Source organism: Gossypium arboreum, chromosome 8 (assembly GCF_025698485.1).
Source record: "Gossypium arboreum isolate Shixiya-1 chromosome 8, ASM2569848v2, whole genome shotgun sequence".
Classification (NCBI taxonomy): Eukaryota; Viridiplantae; Streptophyta; class Magnoliopsida; order Malvales; family Malvaceae; genus Gossypium; species Gossypium arboreum.
Genome location: NC_069077.1, coordinates 14,818,514 through 14,836,737, shown reverse-complemented (window position 1 = coordinate 14,836,737; position 18,224 = coordinate 14,818,514). Strand labels below are relative to the sequence as shown.

The window sequence follows — 18,224 nt, the reverse complement described above, 5'->3', positions numbered from 1 at the left end:
AAATCAGAAAATAAAAATAAAAGGGCCAAAATCAGAGTTTTTTTTAAATTAATATAAAAACTAAAATAATACATGAAACATTATGTACTAAAATAATATAAAAAATAAAATACAAAAATAATAAATTTTAAAAATAAAATCTGAAAATAAAAATAAAAATGCCAAAATCAGAGTTTTTTCTAAATTAATATAAAAACTAAAATAATACATCTAAAACATTATGTACTAAAATAATATAAAAGAATAAAATACCAAAAGAGTATATTTTAAAAATAAAATCTGAAAACAAAATAAATAAAACGGCCAAAATCACAGATTTTACTAAATTAATATAAAAAAACTAAAATAATACATGAAACATTATGTACTAAAATAATATAAAAATAAAATATGAAAATAGTATATTTTAAAAAAATCCAAAAATAAAAAATAAAAGGGCCAAATCAGAGTTTTTTTCTAAATTAATATAAAAATTAAAATAATACATGAAACATTATGTACTAAAATAATATAAAAATAAAATACGAAAATAGTATATATTAAAAATAAAATCCGAAAATAAAATAAAAATAAACGGCCAAAATCAGAGTTTTTATTAAATTAATATAAAAACTAAAATAATACATTTGGAATATTATGTACTAAAATAATATAAAAATAAAATACGAAAATAGTATATTTTAAAAAGTAAAATCCAAAAATAAAATAAAAAAGGTCAAAATCGGAGTTTTTATTAAATTAATATAAAAAATACAAAAATAATACATTTGAAACATTATGTACTAAAATAATATAAAAATAAAAACGAAAATAATATATTTTAGAAAATAAAATCCGAAAATAAAATAAATACCAAAATATATTGAACTACATGCCGGGTATATTATATATATTATAATTTAAACCAAAATATTTTACTTATTATCATTTTAAAATAATAATAATATTTGTATTTGAATTGGGTATATATATATTTTTTAATGTAGTATGACAAAAAATATCTTTGTCGGAAAAACGGTTTAGTATTTTTTTGTAATTAAAAGCAATATATAAAATTTAGTTATTTTGACAAATATTTAAAATCCATCAAACATTGAAATTAATAACCAAAATTTATTTAAAATTGCAGGTATGGCAACGGCTTCATTGATTAAGAAAGATCCTCACATAGCTGACACAGTTAATAAAACGATAATATATTGTTATTTGTTACTCACAGGTTCCATTAAAAAAGATTTATGGAATTTACAGAAATAAATTATGTTATTATAACTTTTTTCTGCAATTTAACATTGTTAGGAATCGTACCGCGTATTAAGGGGCCGGGTGAATGGTTTAGGATATTCCCCGGATGCACGACTGATTCCGTACTTGGAGCTAGTTGGATTGGTCGTGAGATTGATCCGGACGTTTGATTTTGATGCGATTTAATATCCGCATTGGTTGAGCGTTGGTGCCCGGAGACCCACACTTTTCATTTGCCGGGTGGGGAGTGCACTGTCACTCTGGAGGATGTTGCACTGCAACTTGGGCTCCCAATCGACGGGAGTCCAGTAACGGGCGTAAGTGCGATAAATGAGCCGGTGCACTTTGTTATAGCCTCCTAGGAGCCTCGCCATGATGATGAGTCCAATTTATTGGGTTTGAAATTTATATGGTTGAAAGCAAATTTTCAGCATTTACCAGATAATGCCACTGAAGAAGAGTTGATGTGCGCAGCTCGAGCGTACATTATGCATATTATAGAGGGTGTATTGATGCCCGAATCAATAACAACAGGGTTCATATAATGTATTTACCTCTATTAACTGATTTGCATAATGTTCGCTCGTATAGCTGGGGCTCCGCAGTTCTGGCTATGTTGTATCGTGAGCTTTGTCGGACGACAAAGCCTCATGCTGCAAACATAGGCGGATGCCTTATATTGTTGCAATCATGGGCTCTTTATCGGATGCCATTCTTGGCATCGGTTAGTCACCAGCCATACGTATATCCACTAGTTAACAGGTGATAAAGTTTAACTTGTTATTAATTGATAGTTTCTTTATAATGATACTATTCTAACGATACTATATTTATTTGAAATTTGTTTTCGTAGATAGAGTATTTATTTGGGTATCGGGAGGTTGTACACTGTCCCGATATATCGTTTGTTGATTGAGCAACATGCCGGAGAAGGGGTAAGCTATTCCAATATTCGCGACATGTAATTACTTTATATATCTTACTCAAACCGTGTGAAATTTTAACCATGGTATTAATCGTACAGTTTATTTGGATACCATATCGTAGACCAGAAATTGTGGCCGTTATACCATCTTCTGCCTACATTCATTCTCAATTGTGGTGCACTAACGCACCAATTATCAGTTTCAATGTAGTCGAGTGGTACCATGGGGATCGAGTATTACGATAGTTTGGTTGCATCCAGTATATCCCGGATCCGTCAAAGGAGGTGGGGAAGGTTCACAGCATCAACAAGAGAGGGAAACATGTAATGCATTGGGGGGTTGTGCACCGGAGATATATTGCGGTGTGGGATAATCGGATGGGTCGAAGACCTCGGATGGATATGTCTTCCGATTTGCAACCATCGCTAGAGTACATGCAATGGTACTTTAGTATGGGAAAGCTATATTTACTTGGTGCCCAGTCGACTGTAGTCCCCCCGCACGTGCAGGAACCTGGGGCATAGGAGCCAGTGGCCGATATAGAGCCTGACCCATAGCCAGATCTCGAGCCCAAGCGAGAGGTGGAGCCCGAGGCACAGCCTGAGGCTGAGTCTGAGCAATCGCATTCACATTCTGCTGATACTTCTTATCATCCAGATTTTCCAGACAACGACTATTTCCCGGGCTCATCAGGGGGCGGATACCATTACGGGTTTGATATATTTGGGTCGTCTCCATCGCAGTACAGCACTTCTCTCGGCCTGTATCCCCCTCAGTATAGCACTAGCCTCGGCCCATATCCACCGCAGTACTCCACTCCTCCTAAGATGTATCTGCTGCAGCATGGCACACCTCCCGGCTCAAGTTCATCGATGCCATTCGAGCCATATGATTTTTCTTCTATGTATTAGACACACTCACCTGCGACTGAAGAGGATGTTGGTCATCGTGATCATCCACAATGTGAACGTCGACCTCCGAATAGGTATACACTGAGGAACACACCTTCTAACCATCAACTTTAGGGGTTTATTGGGTTTTGATATTAAAAAAGTTTGTATTTCTTTCTATATATTTAATTAGATTAATTGGAACTTTGAAAATTGTAACAAAATTTGACCATAACGTAAATTAGATTAATTTGGACATTTTGAACATTAAAACACTAAAACTTAACAAACTTAGTATTGTAATATAAATTAAATACATTACAACATTAATCTAATTGGAACAAACTTTGTAATATAATTTTTTTTATATAAATTAAATACATTACAACATAGGCTCAATTCCTACCCGATCGTGACGATTGTCCAATATGATAGTTTCGTTGCGGGCATTTACTCCGATTATGACCAGCTAACCTGCATAATCCACAACGCTTACCATCAGATTTCTTCCTAATGTCCATCTCATTACGAATTCTGGATGATTGCGGATGACCTCTCGGACTCCTGCGTAACCCTCTGTCTGGAACAAGTTCGAAAGTCGTCGGAGGCACCTCCCACGTATACAAGTCAGGCAGGACGGGGAACTCATTTTCCCAGACACGTAACGTGCGCTCGAGTGTGTACACATCATCGACAAATTGTTCAACATTAAGGTTCACCTTAGCACACGCTGCCACGACATGTGCACATGGATAATGAGTTTCGAACCTCCTGCAATCACACCGTCTGTTATGGAGATCAACTCCATAGGACCTAGGTGGTATACCGGGTCGACGACCGATGGTCTCTGTAACACGAAATGTTTCATGGCGTCCTGAATATATTTCTACATTCATCGACCTCGCCATCCGACGGTTTGCAACCATTACATCTCTGACATCTTCGACAAACACGTATCCCGCCTCTATCTGGTTGACTTGTTGCTGACCCATTCTTGGCATCAAGGTTGCCAACCTGTAAAATGTAGTCGAAAAGACAGATGAAATTAGAAGATGTCGTGTTTTCAACAACACAGCATTGACCCCCTCCACTAAGTTTGTAGTCATTTGACCATAACGAAAGCCGTCATCAAAACTTTGAGCCCATTGCCATGGCTCTATAGTACCCAACCACTATTGGAAAGATGTGTTCGTTTGACCCTCCATGTCACTCTCAAGTCGAGCCATTCTTTAGCGAAAAATATGTGGCTCTAGCTCGTGCGCTGTATATGTATTAAGGAAAGATAAGTTACAGTATTGGCCTAAAGTATTAAAACATATGTTGAAAAGATAAGGTAATCATTTACCCATTTTCACAACTTATCTCTTCCAGTCTGCATTCTTATAATCTCGATGAAAGTTAGCCGCGATGTGCCGGATACAGTAAACAGATCTTCATGGTACACCGGAACGCCTAATGGCAGCAATTAATCATTTTCCTCTATCGGAGATGATGCAAATATTATCGTTGCTAATAACATACCTCCGCAAGTTGGTAAGAAAGAATTCCCACGATTCCATGTTCACCTTATTTACGATGGCAAATGCTATCAGGAGCACGTCCCTGTTGCCGTCTTGAGCAACCACAAGAAGTAAGATCTGTGTATATTTTCCATATAGCCACGTCCCATCTACTTGCACAAACGGTTTCCAGTGGGAAAATGCACGCACACATGGATCAAACGTCCAGAACATCCGATGGAAAATTTTTTTTCTGGCTGTAATTGGTCATCCAGGCCGTAATAAGGTCGTGTCTGTAACTCAATGATAGTCCCAGGTATGTACTCCCGTATAGCAACTATCTATCCCTGTAACTCGTTATACAATGCATCGAAATCCCCATACAATTACTCCATTGCCATTTGTTTAGCTATCCACGCCTTTCGATATGATACTCGATACTGAAACCGTGCCTGCATTTCGGCAATCAGTATTGAAATTTTAATGGTCGGCATGTCCTTCACCATTGGCATGATAAAAGTACAGATAGTTTTGGAATCAAGTTTTCCATGGTCTTCAGTCATACGTATTGATGTACACGTGTGAGGCCCAACAAATTTGCGTATCTCCCACATCTGCGATTTTTGAATAAATGCAGCTCGTACACGCCAATTACAGCCTTCCACCGACTTTCAACACTCTTCAATATATAATGTCAGTTTAGACACTGCAACTTTGTAATCCACTAATATATTCATGCTATACCGCTTAATAGCAAATACACATTCTTCTTTGCTTTCGAATTTCTGGCCTACCAATAACTCCTCATGATTAGAATTTACGACCAGCCGGTGAGCAGGAAGTATTTCAGGATACTCCGAGAACTCAACTTCATGAGCCGTGTCGGGGTCTATAAGTGACATGTGTAGCCCAGGGTTATTGTGTATCACAATACATCTCATCTGGTTCCCTACTGAAGACGCGTTAATGTTTCCAACGTCATTCACATCTTCATCGTCAATATCATTGGGACATCGTCCACGTCGGGATCACTATCATTATCGACCTCTTCATCACAATGATCACTATTATCGTATCCATCATCACCAACCACGTCAATATCGGGTGTAACATTAAGATCGATATCGATCCCACGTATAGTCGATCACTATCAACGTACGATATTGGAGCCACCACGCACGGTTCTTCAGTTGCATGTTCTTCACCATATGCAGTGAGATCTTCATTCTGCTTCATACCGGCTAACTCAGCAAATAAGTGAATCGGTGAATTTTTGTCTCTCCCATTCCTACAGTAAAGAGATATCATTGTCTCCATGTCTTCGTCGTCTACAAGTTCCATTTCGGTGAATTTGATAGGATCTGTCGAAACTGAAAACTTGTAGAAAAGTTTTAAGATCCTTCTCCCACAATGGCTAACAATTTTTGCGTTAATTCTTCCCTTCATATCATCCAATGAGACATTTCTATTAAATCTCATTGCTATTTGTTGCCGACATTCAAATATGCATCCAACGGTTGTTGTTAAGATGATTCCATCGAAATAAACGCATACGAAAAACTGATTATCCATCTTCAATACTCAATCTGTTAAAAAAATAAACAAAATTTCTCAAAACAATTTCGAACAATAAATAAATTACTTAAATACAAAATTAATTAATCAATATGCAATTTTTTTCATTCATAAGCCCATACTTTTTCAATTTTAATTTTGTACATGAACAACATTTATTTTTACATTTAACCACTTATATTGAGTTCTACATTTTCGTCCATCTCCGATCCTGTATCTTCTTCTGGGAAATTCTCTACAATCCAATTTAGAAATTCTTGATTCTCTTCATATTCATGTTCTACAATCCAATTTGGAAATTCCTCGGGATCTTCTGCCTCTTCAATCTTTATTACTGGTATTGAATATATAAGTTCTCTTGGTAATTTCCTAACAACTAATTTATCCATCCATGGTTTGTCAAACACATTTTGCTTCCCAATTAACTTTCGTGAACCTATACTTTGTCTCGCTATTTTCCTTGCTCCATAAGATATTATTAACTTCGCGAAGTTTATAACTAGATTCCAATAGGTTCGTGGTACCGATGTCTTCCAAAGTTCATCTAAAATGATTTGATGCTCTTGTTCTATTAATGTCCCTCTAAGGGTTAAGTATTGCACTTTATTGTTTCTAATAATTTCATGACCCATCCACAACACTTTTTGCATCTTTTGATTTACGGTAATAAGGTGTTGAACAATGTATTCTTCTAGTTTCATTCGGTAATCTTGGACTTCTCTCATCATCTTATCAACTTTCTCCCTTTGTGCTAAACTTATTATCTCATCGAGCAATACCAAATATGTTGCCATTTCTAACAAGATATATATCAAAAATATTTTTAGTTGTTATCACTAATTAATAATTACTTTATAATAGTTTTACTAACATAAAACTTTCAAATATATTTAAAAATTTAAAACATAAAATTCACAATAAACACATAATTAATCTAAACACAAAATTTACTAATATTTCACAATAAACAAAATAAATTTTAAAACAAAACATAAAAGTAACACTAAACAAACTATATAATATTAACAAAATAATTTTTTCTTATCATAATCTATTTTATTTAAAAATAACAACAAAAAATTACCAAACTATATAATACTAACAAAATAATTTTTCTTATCATAATCTATTTTATTTAAAAATAACAACAAATAAATTACCTTTTCTTTTCTTTCTTCTTCTCCTTTCTTTCTTTCTATCTTCTTCTTCTGTAATTTTTTTCTTCCAATCTAGTAGTCAAATGGAGAGGGCAGGGTGAATATATACTAGAGGGGGTTAAAGTTGTGAGAAAGGCACCACTGGTGCCGCCTGTGAGGTACCCTCCACCCTTATTTTATTATTATTTTTTCATCCTATTTTTTTTTTATCTGGAAATCTGTCAGAAAAGTTTAGATTTGAGGGTGGTGCCGCCTATGCACCACCCTCCATCACTTGCAATGACCTATTTTCGTATATAATCTTAAGGAAATCCCATTTTGATTTTTTTTTTTCATATTATTTTAGTAAAAATCCCCTAGCTAATCCTTGCTACTGCTATGCGCTCCCTTGAAGATGTTGTCATTTCTATTTTTCCATATCATCCAACATATGATAATAAACAATGAGTTCCATTTGGTTCCCTTAAACTTCAATCTTTCCTTCATTGCTCAAATTCCACACCAGCCAACGTTGGAGCCGCATAACCAGCTAGAACAACTGATAATGTGCCTGGGTAAAACGGAATTGAGATTTTGCCAAGCCTATTCCCTAGATGGCTCCAATAAGTCATCACTTACTGGGTCATCCCCGATGTACCAATTCTTCAATGGTCCAACACCACTAACCTAGTTATCATTCCAGGCCATTGCCAATTGACCACACAAAACCATGGAGCACCTCATCTGAAACGTTCCCCAAGACTCGCAAAAAAACAAGAGCTTGCAATTCATTTAAGAGAAAGTGGAGACCAGCCCTGCATGTTATATTTATTCTGCAATACCTGGACCAAAAAAACTTCCCTCTTAGCAATATTAGACACTTTGAATAACTCGTGAATAACTTTGTTTATAATTTTTCAGACCCTACTCTCGTGCTATCAACTCAAAGGAGGAGATAAATGAACAAGAATTTGCCTAATTCACGTTCTAGACAATTGTTATAGTGAGCTTAGTAGCCAACAAAGCAAGTTGACCCACCAACCCTCTCTCTCTTTTAAGGAAATTTAGTTAATTAAATAGTAATAGTTGCCCAAAAGTGCCTCCTCTTTGCTTGGCGTGGCTTCGCTTCTCCCCTGTTTTTCACAGTCAACGCTCCCTCCCAAAACCAAATCGCTGTCTCATTTCACGATCCAAAGTTTCCAAATTCCTCTTTGGGTTTTGCTCTTCACCACTTAAGTCTCAAATGGTTCGTAGGCCAAACGACCCGGAACACTCCCGTTTCGCCTCTCTCGTCCTCCTCTTGGTGGCTCTGTTCTCCTGTCTTCTGGTCTATGCGGTTGTTTCCACACTATTGAACCCCACCGTAAATCCTCAGGATTCCAGCTTTGAGTCTTTGGAATCGGTGGCGGGTATTGATTTTGGGGAAAAGAAGGGCGAGTGTTGCAGAGGCATTGAGAATTTGGAGCTGTGGGGTGCAGCTGTGAAGTGGGGGTCTGACTTCAAGTTTAATTCCTCCGTGGAATGTTGCCAGGCTTGTAAGGCTATGTGTAGTGGCAATGACGGGCCTTGCTTGTGCGATACTTGGGTCTTCTGTGGGAACAAGGAGGCCTGTGGGTCAAGATTTGGAGAGGTGAGTTCTTCCTTTACTTAGCTTTTTTGTTTGGATTTCAAGGGTTTCCTTTAGATCAGTATTTTTACCTCTTCTTAATGGTTCGCTTCACTGAATGTTTCTGGTCGTGCTTGTTTGAGTTGACCTGGTGAATACATTAGTTTACTGACTGAGAATTGATCTGAGAAGAATAATTAGCAGATATTGCTCAAGAATGATAACCTGCTTTCATATCCCTGAACTTAAGTTAGAGCAATCTCACTTTGCCAAATGCACTTTTAAATGAGGCTGGAACATTTTATTTGCCTGCTTAGTGCCTTAGTCATATTCTATTAGTTGTATCAAGTAATGCAAATGTTATGTTAAAATTTGAATCAAGATAGCCATAGTCTTATATTTATCATTTTGTTTCCCTAGTGTTGGTTGAAGAAACAAAAAGATACTTTGTCCCCTGATAGGCAAGAGGCAGGTCAAACGGTTAGTTGGACATCCGGGATCGTATTCGGGAAAGGAGAGGTATACACTATAAGTTTCTCTGATTTTTTTTATTGTTTTTGTTACTGTCTGCGTCTTTGATGATCGTTCTTACTTGTTTCTGTTCAGGGCATTGTTGAGATGGAAACAGAATATGGTACTCTTCATATAAAGGTGAGTTCTTTTACTTCTACAAGTCTATGTTTTGACTGTTTTATCTTGTCGAATCATAGTGTTCGGCACTGCTAGTTGCAGCTCATTGAGAAGCTATTTTCCTGCTAGAGTAGTTGGAAGAAAAGTAAAATGAAAGATGAACATAACTGAGCATAGCATTATTACGGTTCATCTTATTAGCATGCGCAATTTAGAATATATATTTTTCCTGTTTCTTTCATTCTTATGGTTGGCATGTTCAATTCACCATGAAGATGATTTTTGTTGCGAACTGTGAAGTCATTTTGACTTAATAAGACCTTTTCGAAACAAGTTTGGAGTTCTATGTAAGTGAAAAGATCCTTGCACTCACCAATTATTCCTTGTTTGATGCAGCTTTTCCCAGACTGTGCTCCATATTCTGTGACCTACATTCTCGAGTTGTTGACATTGCGCCATTGTGCGGGTTGCCAAATATATCGTGCAGAAAGCCGAGGACAATCTTGGGATTCACAAGGAAATCACATAAAAGATGTAAGGAATTTCAAGAGCATCTTCTTGTTTATCTTGTGGCTGCTATGGTTACAAAAGTAGGGGTGATTCATATATGTTTGTGTGGTTAGGAACTCAATTGTTTAAAACATATGCTTCTAGCTACTGAAGATTCTTTATGTTTCTAATACCAAGTTTCTCACAAATTTACAGGCTCCTTATGGTCCACCATTCGCACTGATCCAAGGAATTCTTGAAGCCCAAGGAACCCCATTCAAAAAGATACCGATGGAGGCTTGCCCTACCATAAGAAGCGGATCAGTTGCCTGGATTGGCTCTGGTCCAGAGTTCTTTATAAGCCTGGCGAACCATGAAGAATGGAAGAATTCATACACTGTATTCGGTTCTGTTCTTTCTGAAGACATGGAGATTGCGGAGAAAATTGCACAACTCCCAACCAAATCTGATGTTTGGAACAACATTAACGTTTCGGTGTTACAAAGGCCTATTCCCTTTGTTATGAGAAGAATGAAGAAGAGTCTTGGAGATCTTAACACAAATGTGAAATCAGAGTGAAAACTGATATACCCTTAATTTGCTTCTTTGTACACTGTACTGTAATATTTATGCCCCCCCCCCCCCCCCCTTTTTCAAAACAGAAACGTGAAGGTATTGGGTAATTTTGTTGTTCTCATGAGTTTTTCATGATAATAAAGCTCGATCAATTAATTGTAAACATAAAAGCTGGATTGTCTTCTTTAGAGCAACTCTTCCACCTTCTCATATGCTTATTAGATAATCGGAACTCGATCAAACAAATCTCAACTTCTAAATTAACCTGAACGACAACGTTTCCTAACTTTGACTAATTTAAAATTAACCTAAACGACAACGTTTCGTAACTTAGACTAATTGACTTGGAATGGTAAGTCTTGCTTTATCCAAATTCAAATTAAAACCCCCAAATTTGTCCTCTCTCTCCATCACCGTCTTCGTCATCGTTGTCTTCCCGCCAAACCCTAGACCTGAAAAATGGTCCTAAAATTCCATGAACAAATAGTCTCCGACCTCCTCGAAGACACAAGTGGCGGCCTCGTAGTCCTTTCCTCCGGCCTTTCCCTCCCAAAACTCCTCTCTTCTTTCCTCTCTTTTCACTCCCGATCCAGCGGCTCTCTCCTCCTTCTCCACCCACCTCAACTCTCCTCCTCCCTCAAATCCCTCCTCCTTTCCCTTTCCCCTGACCTCCCTCTCTTCGAAATAACCGCCGATCTCCCTTCCTCTAACCGCCTCTCCCTCTACTCCTCCAACCGTATCCTCGTTCTCTCACCTCGTATCCTCATTGTTGACCTCTTAACCCAAAAGGCCCAAACTTCCTTAGTTTCCGGTATCGTTTTCCTTAACGCTCATTCGCTTTCCGAAAGCTCAACTGAATCTTTCATTGTCAGAATCATCAAGACTTTCAACAAAAATGCTTCTGTTTACGCGTTTTCAGACAAGCCTCACTCTATGGTTTCTGGGTTCGCGAAAACGGAGAGGACGATGAAGAGTTTGTTCATCAAGAAGCTTCATCTTTGGCCGAGGTTTCAAGTGAATGTTTCGGAGGAATTGGAGAGGGATCCGCCGGAAGTGGTGGATATAAGGGTGCCGATGAGTAAATACATGTTGGGGATTCAAAAAGCCATTGTGGAAGTTATGGATGCTTGCTTGAAGGAAATGAGGAAAACTAATAAGGTTGATGTGGAGGATCTAACAGTGGAGAATGGGTTGTTTAAGTCATTTGATGAGATTGTGAGGAGGCAATTGGATCCCATTTGGCATACTTTGGGGAAGAAGACGAAACAGCTCGTTTCGGATTTGAAAACTTTGAGGAAGTTGTTGGATTATCTTGTTAGGTACTAAGCAAAAGGACCCCTTTTCTTTCTTTATCTGAATTTATGTTAATTATGATTTTGTGATGCATTTGACTTATGGTTAAAGGGTATTGTTATGAATGTTGACATTGATTTCTTGTATATTTATTTGGGTAGGTATGATGCAGTAAGTTATCTAAAGTATTTGGATACTCTTCGAGTGTCAGAGAGTTTTCGATCTGTGTGGATATTCGCAGAGTCCAGTTATAAGGTATTTGACTATGCAAAGAAGCGTGTTTATCGTTTTGCAAAGTCTGATGATACCAAAATTAGTACGCCTAGCAAGAACTTGGCCAGAAAAAAGAGAAAATTGAAGGAAGATGACAACAATAATGATGAAGGTGAGTTGAATTCACTCTGCCGTTTGTCTTAGTGTGGTTTTCATTTCAAAATTTTAACCATGGCATACTTACAATAAAAGTTTCATTTCAAAGCTTTCTGATACTGTAACTTTTCTCACTTAATTGTACGAGTAGCAATTGCTGGTACTTCATCTACAAGTACAAGTAACGGAGTGGTTCTTCAAGAAGTTTTGGAAGAGTCTCCAAAGTGGAAGGTGTTACATGTGAGTGAGTGAGTTCCATTATCTGTGCTGTCTGTGTTCCGTGTTCACTTCAAATTTATGTGTCTTGCAAGTTAATATACTTGTGATGCATGCCCTTCGAACTCTTGTGTTCTATTCTCATCTTCTATAGTTTAAATATTTTATTATAGGAGGTCCTTGAAGAGATAGAAGAGGAAAGAAAAAAGCAAGCATCATCTGGAGAACCATTGTTGGATGTTGAAGAGGACAATAATGGTATTATTTTAGTGGCGTGCAAAGATGAGTGCTCGTGCATGCAACTTGAAGATTGCATTGCTAATGGCTCACAGAAGGTTTTATTATTGCGTTTTTAGTAAATTAATAGGAACCTTTATTTATATGTTATTATCAAATGGTTTTAAGAATTTGTTGGTTTCAAGCCAGTAATAGTATTTCTGGAACTAATTTATACTTCGAATTGCACTTCGGGAAGTAGAAACTTTAAAGAGGGAGAGGAAGGGGGAGGGGGGATCACTTCTTATGCTTTCATAAATGTCATTAATTATAAAATTGATGTATTGTAGCTGCTGGACAGTATCCCTTCATGCTATGGCTGCTTGAGAATCTAAGCTACAGGGAGAATTATTAAAGGTTGCCATGTTTGCTAGTAGAATTGACACTGCATATTTTCTTTTGAAGGTCATGAGGGATGAATGGCAAAAGTACCTTTTAAGCAAAGTTGAACTTCGTGGTGTGCAAACTCCTCAGAAGAAAAAACCCAAAGCTCCTAAAGGTTATGGGATTCTTGATGGTATTGTTCCTGTAACACCTGCCCGGAATGCTGAAGTTAGCAGTGCATGCAAGCAGGAACATGATGCATTATTAGCTGCAGCAGCAGAGATAAAAAGAAACCAAGCTAAGAAGGAAAAGGATGCTGCAAAAGATCCTGAACCTCAAGTTGGCAGCAGAGGACATGGGAAAGGGAAGGGAAGAGGAAGGACTAGACAAGGCCATGCTAGGAATAAAGATGGCTCCAATAATACTGAGGTAGCAAAAGGTGATAGACCTGAAGTTTATGTTTCAGAAAATGAAGGCCAAATAAATGAAATCAACCCTACTGTAATTGTTGATGGGGTTTCTGGGAAGAATATTTACAATGATAGAAATGCAGACAACCCTAAGCAGTTACCACCAGTTCACTTTCATGCTTTGGAGAGAGATCAGCCTATATTAGATGTTTTAAAGCCATCTGTAATTATTGTTTACCATCCAGATATGACTTTTGTTAGGGAGATTGAAGTCTACAAAGCTGAAAATCCTGGAAAAAAGGTGAGGGTCTATTTTCTTTTCTATGATGCTTCAACTGAAGTCCAAAAGTTTGAAGCAAGCATCCGTAGAGAAAATGGAGCATTTGAATCTTTGATCAGGCAGAAATCAATGATGATGATCCCAGTTGATCAGGTATGAATATGATATTATGTATTTATTTATCTGTCACCTGTAGGGGGGACTACTTTACATTCATTCATTTTGAATGATCAGTCGTTGATAATAACAGATAATTAATGAAACATTTTAGCATAGAATGTGAGTGAATGTTTTTCTTTCTTTGGTTTAAGTAGTAATTACCCGTGATTACGCCTCGCATGCTTTCCCTTTTTTATTCAGAACGATTTCTGCCTTGGTTTAAATTCTTCATCGGAGATACAAGTTTCAAGTTCTCAGAACTCAATCACCAGAAAGGCTGGGGGAAGAAAGGATGCTGAGAAGGAAATGCAGGTGGACTATATTTTCATCTTGGAAGTACTTTCCCTTGTTTGCTTGCTCAAAAAATTGTTTCATTCAGATTTACTTTAACTGTAGGTAATAGTGGATATGAGAGAGTTCATGAGTAGTCTTCCAAATGTCCTTCATCAGAAGGGCATGCTTATAATCCCAGTAACCTTAGAAGTTGGTGATTATGTTCTCTCACCACTTATTTGCGTTGAAAGGAAAAGCATTCAAGATCTTTTTATGAGTTTCACATCAGGTCGTCTTTACCACCAAGTGGAAACTATGGTTCGTTATTACCGAATACCGGTTCTTCTAATTGAGTTTTCACAAGACAAAAGCTTTTCATTTCAGGTAACATGAATTCAATCTTCTGCAATGACTGATAAAAAGAAAGTTAGTGGATTGCCCTTTAATGTTTTGTTGGAATGCTGTATGCAGTCTGCAAGTGATATTGGTGATGATGTAACACCAACTAATATTATATCCAAACTGTCATTACTTGTTCTGCATTTTCCCCGCCTACGAATCATCTGGTCTCGGAGCTTGCATGCAACTGCTGAAATATTTGCTTCTCTTAAGGCAAATCAGGATGAACCCGATGAGACAAAGGCAATGAGAGTTGGTGTACCCTCAGAAGAGGGTATCATAGAAAATGATGTTAGGTAAGCTGCGTGGTCCTTTTCTTTTTTCGGCATTTCATAGATCTTTCTTCCAGTGTAAGAAGTAATTCACCTATGATAGAAAATGATGTTAGGTAAGCTGCGTGGTCCTTTTCTTTTTTCGGCATTTCATAGATCTTTCTTCCAGTTTAAGAAGTAATTCACCTATGTTACAGAGCTGAAAACTACAATACATCAGCTGTTGAGTTTTTGAGACGACTCCCAGGAGTAACAGATTCCAACTACAGGACTATAATGGATGGATGTAAAAGCTTGGCTGAACTTGCACTTCTTCCTATAGAGAAGCTAGCTGAACTAATGGGTGGTCGAAAAGCTGCCCAGACTTTAAGAGATTTCCTTGATGCTAAGTATCCAACCTTGTTGTGACCTATCATTTTAGGTAAAAAAAAGTAGTAGTAAAATCTCCCCATAACTTCATTAACGTATTAGTTACCCCCTTGGTAATTGTTGTTGTAGCCGTGTAATTGCGAGATGCTTATTTGAGTTTCATTAAAACATTAGCTCTCCCTTAAAACATGAAAAGTAATGCATAAATCATAGATATAATATATTATAAGTTACTTTCAAATGTTAAAATGTTTATAAGAAATTAAATGCAACTCATTTGGCACATGAGTTATAAGTAAAATTTTTTGTAAGAAATATTTTTTTTCCAAAATAAGTGAAGTTTTCGTTGTTTTTTGTCACAAACAAGTCACGAGTGATTAAAAATTACCAATTTTGATTAGTTTATAGTTAATCAACGATTAAAACATGATATTCCAAGCAAATGTGGTATAAAAGTTATTTGAACCATTAAAACTTTTTAAGAAATCAGGGTATTTAAACCATTGAAACTTTTAAGAAATCAAGTTATTTAAACCATGAGAATATTACATTAAAAGTTGGGAAAAATATTTAATACATTAAAACTAAGCTCAATTTCTAAAAAGAAAAGTGTGGAAAACTAATAATTCATTTAGGGACCACTTACTTATTAGAATAAATTTAATTATTTTATTTTATTTTATTTTTTTTATCGATTGAGTCTTAATTTGATTGACACCGATATTTTTGTCGGTGTAGGAGGATATGAGTTCGAGTGTGTTGAAGCGTATTATCTCCTATTTAAGGGTTATAGAGAGGCTATGAGTAGTTTTAGGCATTGTATAAAAAAATAAATATGGTAAGAACCTATAATTGAGATTAATGTTTAAAAGGCAATCTAATTATACTTAATATTTAATTTTAAGTTATATACCAAGCTGATTTTATATCGTAAATTCAATACTTAATTTATTAGTTTATCAAACATCACCTAAAAGAATGGGAAAATTACTTAATGCACTAAAGCTTACTTAAAATGTTAAAAGGCACATTTGGTTTGCATGAAAATGTTTATTTAATACATATTAAAATAATTAGACGTAAAATATGAAGTATTAGATTTCTTTAGACTCCAAAAGGCATTAATTTCCAATTGTTTATAAGCTTTGCTAAAATACTTTTGCTTCATTGTATTAAAATGGAAATTTGATGTCAGTTAAAGAACTTAAATTTGACTCTAATAGAAAATCATTTTTTAATTGAATTAAAACATTTGTTGGAAAGGTAGCAAGCCTGTGATACTAAGAATGGTTAGTAGCATGTGATAGTTTTGACGCTCTTGTGGCATCATTCTTTGCTCTAGAATGTCATAGTTCATATGAAGTGATTGAGATGGCCAAACCATTCCTATTTGGATATGAACTATGCAACTCTAGGTTTATATGGTCTATGCTTTCTAGTTTACGGCGTCAAAATGTTGAACTGTAAGAAATTAGAAGACAAGTAATTTGACGATTTCATTATTGTAAAACTTTAATAATGGGTTTGCATGGGTGAAGCTCAAGTGCATGTCATTTCAAGTTTGGCAAACCTAATAATGGTTTTTCTTTTTCCTTTTTGTCTTAATCGGAGACGTGAGGGAGAAAAAGCTTGACATAGTTTTAGTTTGTTATATTGGAATAGTACTTTTTTTGTTCCTGATATCTCTATGGATCACGTTGGTGAGTGATAAGAAGGACCCAAAGGAACTCGTAAAATTGTGCGAAAGTCTGAACCCTCAGAACAAACTCGGAAGACTGTCAATAATCACCCGAATGGAATCTGATAACATGCGGATAAAGCCTCCACATCTTATTAGGGCTGTGCACCAAGCTGGGCTTATTGTCACCTGGGTAAGTGATCCCATGCATGGAAACACAATTAAAGATCCATGTGGTTTGAAAACACATCCGTTCGATTCAACCAGGGTAAGAATTCTTAAACTTGCATATTTTAGCAAGCACTTTTCTGGACCATTATGAAGCCGAAATGAGATATGTTTTTGTCCTGCTTTTCATTGCTATTAGGCCGAGTTGAGGGCATTATTCGATGTTCATGAACAAGAAGGAAGCTATCCTGGAGGAGTTCACCTAGATATGATGGGACAGAACGTAACAGACTGCGTGGGAGGATCAAAGACCGTGACATTTGACGACTTGAACTCTTGGAATCACACACATTGTAACCCTAGGTTAAATGTACCTCAATCATTAGAGCTAGCCTTTGCTATATCAGAGAGATTGAGGAAGAGAAGGCTGAAGGCTGCTAATGAAATTCTGAATATGAGCAGAGTTAATTAGTAGTTCTGTTAAAGGTTGGTTAGCATGCAGCACCAAGGAGCTAGCGCACCGAGCCATGCAAGACAACAGAGCCAAGTGAAGCTGCTATCATTTAGTTCTTTTTGATTCATTTTGTTGGTGTAATGTAATCTTGTTTGTTTTGAATTATGTTAGTTTGATGATTGATGTAATTAGGTAGTGATTGAGCTGAAAATCAGCTTTGTTTTGTTGTACAAGTTAATTTACCAAGTTTCAATAAGTTATAGTGGTGTTAGGTGATAGTTTAGGTAAAATTTGCTTCTAGTGTTTGACTTATGCTTGATATATGTAATGGCATTATGCCAATATTGAATGAATGAATAAAATTCATTAAAATTCTTCTATATACACTATCCATTTTTCTTTTTTTGCTTTATTTTTGTTCAAATTGTTGCTTGTTTCTTTTACAAGTCACGAGCCTTGCTGCTAAAGATTCTGCTAAACTTGTGCGTTCCTTCCTCTCAACACCAACAATTGCTATCTAGAGCTTTTGTCATAGTAGACCTGTCATTGTATACCTTCAAAATCGATGGCTTCATCAGGCTTTTCTCCTGCAACACTACCAGTTTTCAATGGTGAAGGGTTTCACATTTGGATAGTCAAGATGAAGACTTACCTGTAGGCATTCGACCTATGGGAGGTGGTCAACTCTGATGTTGAACCAGCACCCAACAGT

The 18,224-nt window shown here is 36.5% G+C and overlaps 2 protein-coding genes across 2 annotated transcripts; both read left to right on the top strand.

Annotated features, from left to right (window-relative positions):
- The first annotated feature begins 8,110 nt into the window (after positions 1 to 8,110).
- LOC108468056 (uncharacterized) lies at positions 8,111 to 10,742 on the top strand. The gene is made up of 5 exons (XM_017768908.2): positions 8,111 to 8,901; positions 9,298 to 9,396; positions 9,484 to 9,528; positions 9,904 to 10,041; positions 10,213 to 10,742. Exons 1-5 carry the CDS (start codon positions 8,515 to 8,517, stop codon positions 10,573 to 10,575), a joined length of 1,032 nt encoding a protein of 343 aa, XP_017624397.1. The 5' UTR covers positions 8,111 to 8,514; the 3' UTR covers positions 10,576 to 10,742.
- Positions 10,743 to 10,790: 48 nt separating this feature from the next.
- On the top strand, positions 10,791 to 15,407 carry LOC108470307 (DNA repair endonuclease UVH1). Its single transcript, XM_017771610.2, has 9 exons — positions 10,791 to 11,891; positions 12,027 to 12,250; positions 12,386 to 12,474; positions 12,624 to 12,785; positions 13,132 to 13,893; positions 14,101 to 14,211; positions 14,296 to 14,556; positions 14,644 to 14,867; positions 15,041 to 15,407. The coding sequence occupies exons 1-9, from the start codon at positions 11,032 to 11,034 to the stop codon at positions 15,249 to 15,251; spliced, it is 2,904 nt and encodes a 967-aa protein (XP_017627099.1). The 5' UTR covers positions 10,791 to 11,031; the 3' UTR covers positions 15,252 to 15,407.
- Positions 15,408 to 18,224: the final 2,817 nt, after the last annotated feature.

Bases quoted from the DNA above. Each gene is read 5' to 3' on its own strand.
- LOC108468056 (XM_017768908.2), top strand. From the start codon at position 8,515: ATGGTTCGTAGGCCAAACGACCCGGAACACTCCCGTTTCGCCTCTCTC. The intron at 9,529-9,903 runs GTGAGTTCTTTT...TGTTTGATGCAG, and splicing joins ATGGTACTCTTCATATAAAG to CTTTTCCCAGACTGTGCTCC. The intron at 10,042-10,212 runs GTAAGGAATTTC...ACAAATTTACAG, and splicing joins AAGGAAATCACATAAAAGAT to GCTCCTTATGGTCCACCATT.
- LOC108470307 (XM_017771610.2), top strand. From the start codon at position 11,032: ATGGTCCTAAAATTCCATGAACAAATAGTCTCCGACCTCCTCGAAGAC. The intron at 12,786-13,131 runs GTTTTATTATTG...TTTCTTTTGAAG, and splicing joins TTGCTAATGGCTCACAGAAG to GTCATGAGGGATGAATGGCA. The intron at 14,868-15,040 runs GTAAGCTGCGTG...CCTATGTTACAG, and splicing joins ATCATAGAAAATGATGTTAG to AGCTGAAAACTACAATACAT.